Source organism: Homalodisca vitripennis, chromosome 2 (genome assembly GCF_021130785.1).
Source record: "Homalodisca vitripennis isolate AUS2020 chromosome 2, UT_GWSS_2.1, whole genome shotgun sequence".
In the NCBI taxonomy this organism is placed as follows: Eukaryota; Metazoa; Arthropoda; class Insecta; order Hemiptera; family Cicadellidae; genus Homalodisca; species Homalodisca vitripennis.
The window spans coordinates 70,273,262-70,284,980 of record NC_060208.1 but is presented as its reverse complement, the minus strand read 5'-3'; the positions used below and the strand labels follow the sequence as shown (position 1 = coordinate 70,284,980).

General features: G+C 32.0%; 1 protein-coding gene across 1 annotated transcript; it reads left to right on the top strand.

Moving 5' to 3' along the window:
- The first annotated feature begins 5,171 nt into the window (after positions 1 to 5,171).
- LOC124354131 lies at positions 5,172 to 9,157 on the top strand. The gene has a single exon (XM_046804367.1). It carries the CDS (start codon positions 5,749 to 5,751, stop codon positions 9,106 to 9,108), a length of 3,360 nt encoding a protein of 1,119 aa, XP_046660323.1. The 5' UTR covers positions 5,172 to 5,748; the 3' UTR covers positions 9,109 to 9,157.
- Positions 9,158 to 11,719: the final 2,562 nt, after the last annotated feature.

Here is an 11,719-nt window from a genome sequence, read left to right as displayed (position 1 = left end):
AACAATATAACATGTTTATTTACCCACTGGGACTGTTATTTCATTCTACGATTATTCTGTGAAACGGGATGATGCAGCAATGCTCAGTAGTCAACTGGGCACCTCTTTCTAACCTCATGTATTGAGTATCTTCACCATAATGAGTTTATCTAACAACACATAAACATGGCTATTGTGATTGAAGGATGTCAAAAGTATAACGTTATGAGTGGTGTAAAATAATATTAAAGATGTTTACGACAACATGAGACGAGTTGATGTTTATTACAAAGGAGGCCGAGGATGTTGCAAAAGAAAATCTCAAACAAATTGATGAAATTGTTTAAGGCAATCAGAGGTTTACTGTTAGTGAGTTGTCTGATAAATTTTCAGAAATTTCAAGATTAGCACTCTATACAATTATAACGAAACACTTACAAGATACTTTGTGCTCAATGTGTTCTAAAGATGAAGATGGAGAAGATTTTTGAAATGGAGACATGCATTCTGTAAAACACCCCAGGAACTAAATAGTCGCAATTGATGCATTCAAATTCCTCCCAAAAAACCTTCCAACAACAGTAAGGTTATGTCTACTGTGTTTAAGGACCAAAAAGATATTCTGCTTGTGGAATTCTTTCAGCCAGGGAAAACGATGAATGCAGAAGGTTAGTGTGAAACAGCAATAAGCTAATCAGAACAAAAGAAGAGGAATGCTCACCTCTGAAATTGTTTTTATTCATGACAATCTCCATCCTCACAGTGCTGCTCTGAAGAAAGGATGGTGGGCAGAGTTTCTGATCAGATGATGCACTCCGAAATGCTGTGGGAATCAATCTCAAGTCAATGATAGCAATGTTCTACTGCACAAGAGGGTAAAGGAAAGTTTGTGCCGTGGTATGACAAATACCTTAATTTAAATGTAGATTATGGTGAAAAGTAACCATCTTTGTATGCAACTTTTGATAGTAAATTAATTTTATTACGCTCATTAGTTTTATTTCTATAACACATTGGAGATTGAGACATCGTACTTATGTGATCAACTACTTAACAGTTGTAAATTGCTTTTTCTATAAATTTAACAAAACTAGACTCTAGTAATACATCTAATATATTTGCAAAGAAAAATAAATCTTAAATGTATAGAAATAAATTAACATTTTTACTAAACATTTTATACCTCCAAATATTTAATTTTATCTCTAAATTTATATGTTTCACAGAATAGGCTCTAAGCGATGGATTTTATATTTATATTCATAATCTGGATTAAATTTTCTTAATGCAAACTAGTATAGAGAATTAAAGTTGGAAAACTCGTGTTTTGCCCCAAAGTTTGTTGTGAGCAGTCCTGCGTGTCATGATTTCATAGCATAGGATGTATAGAATTTGCTACAAAGGCAATTTAAAATTTAATAAACAAATAATTATGTGAGAAACTATATATGAAGGTATTTTAGAATAGAAGTAGGTTTGTCAAAACATAGGTAAAATTAAAAAGGTAATTTTTCAAGAAGGGTCTGCTTAGGTAGGAATGGTACAGAAAGACAGCTGTTTATCTGGAAGTCGACTAAGATAACTTTACTGGTTACAATAGGGGTTGAACAGTTGACAGTTAATTTCTCTACCCTCGTGATTGGGTAGTCAGAGGCTAATCAATGGTGTCAAGTAATGAGGTTGTTTTGGTTAGGGAAGAGGTCGGTACGAAAACTCAGACATCTCTGTATCTATTTTGAGTGTTATGCTAAAAAAGATAAAGATTATTTTATTGAATGTCAATTTTAATTTTGAAGTTTTAATAAACTATTGATTAATATACCATTTTTAAAGTAATTCGAGAAAGTATTCTCCTGTCCATCTTCACTAATAGATATAATTAATTAGTGTTTAAATTGGAAACATAAGTGCAGATAAACTAATAAAAAAATTATGTAAAGAGATTTTGTGGATTTTGCAATTTCTCTGCTGGATGTATTAATGGTGTACACTCCTACTGGCAGTGACTCATCTTGAGGCCCTCTAAATTCACTATGTAATGGTAAGCTCATTTTGAGTTGCATCTTCGCTTCTATGACGAATTTAACCATCAAATGGGATTTTATCCCCACGATGTCTATGTGTTCTCAATAAATTTAACTATCCCAAATAGATGTGGAGCTTTTGATACACCTCATAACTTGACTTAAGCAACTTATAAAGTAGTTGCATAGTTAGCATCAGATTAATTTTATTTTCAAGTATCATGCCGAAAGGAATATTCGTATTATTTTATATATCAATAAAAAGCTTAGACTCTGCTATTTGAAAAAAAATATTGGATTAGGTAAAAAATTACCAAGATATATAAAAAAAACCAGTACCAAACTTGTTTTAGAAGATCAAAATTTTTTTAGATTTCCATTTACCAAACAGAACAGGATTTTTTGATATTACATTATTGTGTTTGAATCTAAAGGTAAAACAATATTTTGTATTGCCTTATCAAACAATACCATTGCGTTTTTATCGTGTTAGTATAATAAGTGTATCATATAATTTTGCACAGTGTTTTAAATTTCCTATGTGTGATAAATTCTGTCTTTTGAATTTTGGATTCAATTTTTAATAAAAAAAACCTAGGTTGCATAATTACAAGTCTAAAATTAATTTGAATAACTTAATTCTACTATGTTGAAGAGAAGGAGTAAACACTATTTAAATTAAAGTTGTTTACATGAAATTGTAAACATGTTCAGACTAACAGTTGTAAAACGAAATATATGAATATGCCTTTATATATTTTAATTTTAAGTGTAAAAATACAAATATATGTTTGATTGTAATAAATATTTAAAATAGAGTGGAGTAAATTTGTGCTTAATACTAATTATTTATTTTCGTTGTTGGTTTGTTTTCTTTTATATCCTCAAATTACAAAATTCTTTTCTTTGTCAGGTATTTCACAGAAATCTACTAATTGAAATCACCCTCCTAACAATGTTATTTCCAGATTAATTTGCATTTTCTCTAACCATGCTGCCAAAAGCCATTATAACACAAAGTTTAAAAGTATTTATGGACTAATGTGATTTTGTTTAAAAGGTATCAAAGAGCAAGCAGAAATGTGTTTTAGAATTCCCAAGTAATTTACAACAATTTATGAGTATGCCATACCATGTGTTATTTATTTAACCCATTAAAGAAGTTGTCCCTCCTACTCTTTCTAGGCGATAACAATCATATATTTGTTTATTTTTCCGCTAGATCACAGTTTTGTGCCCTCGTGCATTCTTATGAGCAATTATTCCATTTCGATTTGTTATGTTTGAATTGCACACTGGAACCTCATCTAATAGCTTGTTTTGTTATTGTTAACATTTTGCCATATGCTCAATCTTCATCAGTTCAATGTTCTGCTTACATTCTACGTATTGTGTTTAACTGTTTACGTTGAATGAGTTTTTAGTTCTTCCATTACCTCATGAAAGAAGACAATGCGTGTACTTCAGAAGTAGACAGATACTTGGACAGTGATATTGAGATATCAAAGATTGACACAAAAATGAATTATAAAAAGTAAATGAATTGACATTGTATGTAATGTAAATAGTTTATTTTAATAATAACAATGGAATGTAACAAACAGATTTATCTCATCCCCCAGACAATCAATTCAGGAGCTTTGTCATAAAATCTTCAAAAAGTGAAAAAATTAAGTGAATTTTTATTGTTTTGTTATTATGCTTTATAATTAAGTAATTCAATAAAAATTGGGTTTCCATGTAAAAAACATTGTGCTGTTTAGAATTAAAAAAAATTATTGAAACAGATAAACTAAAACAAGAAAATAGAATAATTGATAGTTGATTTGAATTTTTGATTTTCTAACAAAAACAGTCGTAAATATGTATATCTTATAAATAAAAATGAATGTCGAAATGTGTTGGTAAGCGCTAAACTCGATAACGGGTGGACGGATTCGGTTAATTCTTTTTGTAAAATGTTCATTGAAATCCGAGGAAGGTTTTTATGAAGAAAAAGTTAAGAAAATATATCTGGAATATTTTGGAATTCAGGAAAAATTGTAGTTTGTACGTTTCATAATTAAAATTAAACTGGCACTAAACAGCTGTTGACAGCTATAGTTCGACAAACTTTCTGAAACATCTGCTTACATTTAAATGTTACCAATAATAAATAAACAGTGCGTGATCGTGTAATGCAGATAGTAAATAAAACATTAATATATCTGTGACCTAATCTATTGAGTTTGCTTTTGTCAACTGATACACGAAACAAATTCGTATATCGTGTTTTGTGCAGAGTGTTTACTTAGTTAGTGTTTGTTTAGTTCGTGATTAGTGAAAAAATAATTTATATTTGATATGCCTCCTATAAGACGAAGCAATTTAGGTAGAAGAACCAGAAATGCTACAAACCAAGCTAATTACCGATCTAATCGTACTGCACAAGAACGTGACGACGGAAATGAACGTGAAAGAATTCGGATATTACAAACGCGTGAATCGCGAGCGCGAGCGCGACATTCAACTAATAATCGCGCAAGTTTGAATCGAGCTGCTTTCAGTTACGATGTGTCAATTGACTACAGTAACTACCAATGTGTTGTTATTGGTTCTATGAACTCGGTTTGCTCACACTGTAAGGCATTAAAATACAAAAACGAAGCCAATGGATTGTGTTGCGCAAATGGTAAAGTAAAATTGATACCATTGGATCCACCACCAGAACCATTGTACTCATTGGTTTCAGGAATAGGAACAGATTCTATACACTTTTTGACACATATCCAACAATATAACAATTGCTTTCAAATTACTTCATTTGGGACAACAAATGTAGTTCGGGAAAATTTTATGCCAACTTTCAAGGTATGTATTATAGCAGTTACTCATAATTATTTTAGCGAACAAAATTTTCTGTCACCAAAGTTAAGATGTGTCACTAATCTTTAATTTCTTAATCACTTATATATCACTTAGTCATCATATTATATGGTGATTCAGTTTCAGTGACACTTTTATTATATTTTATATTTGATAGATATTAGTTAAAACTAAATCTTATTTATTGGAGTGTTTGATTATATATTAAAACTAAATATATACTTTTTAAGATAAAATATTATTTAAGTTTGATCACTGACAATCCATTAATTTATACCACACCATAATATATTTTTTTTTATTTACAGATACAAGGGCAAATATATCACAGAGCAGGTTCACTGTTACCAGTGTCAGATAGCGACAACAAATTCCTGCAAATTTATTTTATGGGCAATTCACCACAAGAAATTGATCTGCGTTGTGCACATAACAATTTAGTAAAGAGGTCTATTGTAGAACAATTACAAACTTTATTTCATCAACACAATCAATTGATTATATTGTTTAAAACTGCCCTGGATCTGATGCCATCCGATAATCACAAAATTGTAATCAGAGCTGATAAAACACCTGCAGGTCAACATACAAGACGTTTTAATGCACCAACTATTGATGAAGTTGCTATCGTTGTAGTTGGAGAAAACTTGGAATCCCGTGATATTGTTTTACATCGTCGGAATGATCAATTACAACGTATAAAGGAAACACACCGCTCATATGATGCACTGCAATATCCTATTATATTTTGGCAAGGTGAAGATGGCTACGATTTCTCAATAAAAATGATAAATCCCATTACAGGTAACTAAAATATTAGTTTAGCTATGGCGATAATATCTCAGTCATTATATTATGTATATTTTAATTTTATATTTGAATGTTATTAAAACAAAATATATTTACAGGTTCTGAAACCAACAAAAAAGTCGGTTCAATGAACTATTATTCATACCGCCTAATGATTCGGGAAAATGAAGAAAATCACATATTGAAATGTCGGCGATTATATCACAAATATGTTGTTGACATGTATGTTAAAATTGAAACGGAGAGATTAACATTCATCAGGTTGAATCAAACCAAACTCCGATCTGAAGAGTATATTCACCTTCGAGATGCGATTAATACTGATGGAAATGCACAGAATGTCGGTCGGATGACTATTCTTCCAGCAACATACATCGGAAGCCCTCGGCATATGCACGAATATGCTCAAGATGCCATGTCGTATGTTCGTCATTATGGTACAGCAGATTTGTTCATCACATTTACATGCAATCCGCAATGGATAGAAATCAAGCAGGAGTTATTCCCTGGGCAATCACCCATTGATCGTCATGATATTACAGCCAGAGTCTTTAGACAAAAATTGAAATCTTTAATGGATTTCATCGTAAAACATAATGTGTTTGGTGAGACACGCTGCTGGATGTATTCTGTGGAGTGGCAGAAACGAGGATTGCCACATGCACACATTTTGATTTGGTTGGTTGAAAAGATAAGGCCAAATGAAGTTGATGCAGTGATATCAGCTGAAATCCCTAATGTACAAGTAGATCCTGGATTGCATGAGGTAGTTATCAAAAACATGATACATGGTCCCTGTGGAACTCTTAATCAAAATTCACCGTGTATGATGGATGGTAAATGTTCAAAACGATATCCACGGACATTAATATCGGAAACAATTACTGGTAATGACGGTTATCCATTGTATCGTCGCAGATCGACAGCAGACAATGGAAAATCAACAATTGTCATATTAAATCAACAAGATATTGAAATAGATAATCGTTGGATTGTTCCATATTCACCCATTTTATCAAAGACATTCAAAGCACACATCAACGTTGAATCTTGCCATTCAGTGAAATCTATTAAATACATTTGCAAATATGTAACCAAAGGGAGTGATATGGCTGTGATTGGAATTGGTGCAGAGAATTCCAATGATGAAGTTACCCAATACCAAATGGGCCGCTATGTCAGTAGTAATGAAGCAGTTTGGCGAATATTTTCTTTTCCTATTCATGAGAGACACCCTTCTGTTGTTCACTTAGCTGTGCATTTAGAAAATGGACAAAGAGTGTATTTTACAGCACAGAACGCAGTACAAAGAGCTGCTCAGCCACCATCTACTACATTAACCAGTTTTTTTGAGACATGCCAAAACGATGATTTCGCACAAACATTGCTATATTCTGAAATGCCAAAATATTATACCTGGAATCAATCCTCAAGGAGATTTATACGACGGAAACAAGGAAAACCAGTTCCAGGATATACAGATGTATATTCCACCGATGCGATTGGCCGGATTTATTCAGTACATCCAAGCAATGATGAATGTTTTTATTTACGACTGCTATTAGTCAATGTACGTGGCCCAACATCATTCCAACAGTTACGAACTGTTGATGGTGAATTGTGTGGATCCTACAGAGAAGCCTGTCAACGTTTGCAATTGCTTGAAAATGACGCTCATTGGGATCAAACTCTCAATGATGCTGTAATATCATCACACGCTCATCAAATACGAACATTGTTTTCTATAATCATATCTACATGCTTCCCATCAAACCCAATTGATTTGTGGATCAAGTACAAAGATTATATGTGTGATGATATTTTGTATCAAATACGGAATAGAATGGGAAATCCAAATATACAAATCAGTGAAGAAATTTACAATGAAGCATTGATTTCAATTGAGGACATGTGCTTGATAATGTCAAACAAACTATTAATTCAATTAGGCCTGACCGCGCCCAATCGTCCAATGCATGACGCTTTTAACCAAGAGTTGCATCGAGAAAAACTGTATGATTTCAACGCTTTGAAAGAATTAATTCAAACAAATCTTCCACTGTTAAATGAACAACAGAAGTATGTATTTGAAACTCTTATGAAAGTAACAAATGATGAAACTGGAGGGATTTACTTCTTAGATGCACCTGGTGGTACAGGAAAAACTTTTTTGATTTCATTAATATTAGCAACAATTCGCTCACAAAATAAAATTGCACTTGCACTCGCTTCGTCGGGAATCGCAGCAACTTTGCTTGAAGGTGGTCGAACAGCCCATTCAGCACTAAAATTGCCATTAAATATGCAAAGCAATGAAACTCCAACCTGCAACGTTTCGAAGAACTCTGCAATGGCAAAGGTTTTGCAGCAATGTAAATTGATTGTTTGGGATGAATGCACGATGGCACATAAAAAATCTTTGGAGGCTTTAGACACAACCTTAAAAGATCTACGGAGCAATAATAACCGATTTGGTGGTGCAATGATTTTATTAGCAGGAGATTTTCGTCAAACATTGCCAGTGATTCCACGATCAACGCCAGCTGATGAACTCAATGCATGTCTAAAGTCCTCCAATTTGTGGAAACATGTCAGAGTACTTCATTTAAGCAAGAATATGCGTGTTGAGTTGCAAAATGACCAATCTGGAAACATATTCTCTAAACAACTCATTGACATTGGTAATGGCAAATTTCATATAGACATGTTGACTGGCTGCATTAACTTTCCTCAAAGTTTTTGTCAGTTAACTCGATCAAAAGATGAACTTATTCAGAAGGTGTTTCCAGATGTTTCTCAAAATTACAGAAACCATGATTGGTTGAGCGAACGAGCTATACTGGCTGCAAAAAACATAGATGTAAATGAATTAAATTTCAAAATTCAAGAACAAATTACAGGCGAATTGAGGATATATAAATCAGTTGATTCGGCTACTAATCAAGATGATGTAGTCAACTATCCACCGGAATTTTTAAACTCGCTGGATTTGCCAGGATTGCCACCTCACAATCTTCAATTAAAGGTTGGATCGGTGGTTATAATGTTGCGAAATATCAACCAACCGCGTCTTTGCAACGGTACACGGTTAGCGATAAAAAATTTACTAAACAATGTGATAGAAGCAACTATACTCAAAGGAAAGTATAAAGGAGAGGATGTTCTCATACCGCGCATCCCAATGATTCCGACTGATGTGCCATTTGAGTTTAAACGACTACAGTTTCCAGTGCGGCTTGCTTTTGCTATGACTATAAACAAGTCCCAGGGGCAATCATTAAGTGTTTGTGGTATTAATCTAGAAAACCCATGTTTCTCACATGGTCAATTGTATGTTGCCTGTTCCCGTGTTGGAAAACCATCAGATTTGTTTATCTATGCGCCAGGTAATCAAACAAAAAACATCGTATACCACAAAGCACTACAATGATAATAATAATAATTATGATTCACATGATTAACAATAAAGCGATTACTTACTTTTAAATCCTTATATATGTTTTATTTAATTATTTTTTATTCACAACGCCCTATCACCAGGGTGACGGTTCTGTTCAGGAGAATTTTTTTAAATACGTAGGCAAAAAAACTGCCACATTACAAATCTTTTTGACAGGACGAAGTCTGTCGGGTCAGCTAGTATATATATATATATATATATATATATATATATATATATATATATATATATATATATATATATATATATATATAAATAAGGCTATTGCCATTTATACAGTTTGATGTATATATATACACACACAATTATTTGGAGAAAGCAACAAGCACTGTTGTTGAACAACCAAATAGACAAAAATGTCCTGAAACATTGACTTATTTATCTGTATCCAAATTCATTCTATTAATATTTTAGTACACACTTGCATTTTTTCCGAAATCTATTCAAACATTCAGTCCAAGAGAGGATAAGTTAATTAATTGCTTCCTCAATGGGTTAACAGGCTTCAGTAAGGTTGAATATAAAATTTGGTCTAGCTCATTTCATACCACTAGTACTAATTTAGCACAAGAGTATAAATTAACTGTTGAATTTTTCTGTTTTAGTGAAACAATGTAATTTAATTGGAATGAGCTGATAAATTACTAGTTTAACAGATTTATCAGTACAATCAATGTATAAAATTTACTTTAACTCATTCAAAGCAAATAAATCTTACTGTTATAAAATTTCCTCTTTTTAATACATAGAGTTTAAATTACAAAAATTACTAGTTCATAATAATTTAATTTTAACAGAAGCAACCATAGGTCCAAAAATCTTTTCTTCTATCTGTTGGAAATACAATCCTGGGGCTGATATTCTAAGTTCCTTTACTAGTTTTCATCTTCACAGTTATTTGATACTCAACATTTTTTTAACAAACATTTAACTGACTAGTTTGGAGGATGTTCATTCCATAGCCATGAAACCAGCTTTTAGCAATATCCCTCTATCAGATTTAAAATTTCATTGACCTACTCCAATATTATCATCATTTTCAAAGGCTCCAGAGGTCCTTTACATTATACGTACCACTGAGGGTTTAAATTACCATAATAAGATTTAAATTTGAAGACTGTTCATTGGTGAAGAGTAAAGTTGAGTAAGGAGGATCAGTTTCACTGCATTTTATCTTACTTTGCCTGCTAACAACCCAACCCAAGTTAGTACTACTGAGATACAGCTTATCAGACTTGTCTTGATACCGTATTCCCAATGAGAACATTGAGGTAAAGTTGTGTTGGAATAAAAACATATTTGTTTAGTTTTGAGTATGAATTTCTACTTGAGTTAACTTTTCAAGTAGTGTGAAACAATGTGATGATAAAATATTTCAAGAGTATCCTTATCTAGAAGTTTAACCCCAGTACTGATTGTGCGTATCTCTATAGCTTATAAGTATTTGTTTCCAAAAGCAAATATATATTATATAAGTTGACATTCAGATTTCAATTACTCTGGGCCTTAACGCTAACTACTTAAAAATTTATGACTTGTTTCAGAATCAGTATTAAGTAAAGTCCCAGCTGAAGAGTTAGTTTGCTGATTTTACTACCTGGTATTCTAAATTCTCTGTCTACAGAATTACAGATTTGCTTATGACAACTAATATATCTCTCAAGTTATATACTTGAATGGCAGTCTGCTTTGAGTCAGTTAGATACTGCTTAGATCAAATTATTTTTATTACTTTCTGTCTTAACAAAATACACAAGGGTTAGATTCAAAATAAGACTAAATAAATACAAATTAACAACTTATACATTCTTTTCATATATTGTGTTAAAACATGATGCATATGTCACCCTCACAAAAACTGCATGAGTTCTTGGTGCAATTACTTCAGGTCAGCTCTGTGTTAACATCTTAATCGGAGCACAAGCTATCATTAGACAATCTAGGACAGATCTTCAATTTTATTGAAAATATCTAACAAAATTTCAGATATTTGCCTGGCAGGAATAATGGATCTACACTGATTAATTATTACAGAGCAATTGACATTCTTTTCCAATCTTAATTGCTGTTTTATACCTTTAACAATATACTAAATAGTAACAACATAAAACATTACGCGGATGAAAAAATAGAAGTTGGTCTCCTTGCCTAGATGAAACAAACTCCAAAAACACCATGATCGCGTTGAAAGTATAATTCTGTGTTCTGTAACAAGATGTATTTTAATTAAGAATCCATAATAAAAGTTTTATTTCCTCCTTGTGAGCGTAGAAATGGCACTGTTGTTTTAGTTATGCCTGGAAGTCCAGATATACAATTTTTTCAATACCAAAATAATAAGACAATAATTTTTATATAAAATACAGTATTTTTATGTTAAGAAAACTTTAACAAAACTAAATAAAGTACTGCAAATTTGTAAATAGAAATTACCATTGAGAATTGTTTTATACCATCTATCACTGTGCAATATGGTTTATTCTTTTGTATTTCATTTTTTTAACTATGAAATATTTTTTAAACATATTTTAAATAGATGACTATTAAAATTGAGTGACTTGACTGAGTGTTATAGAGGGCT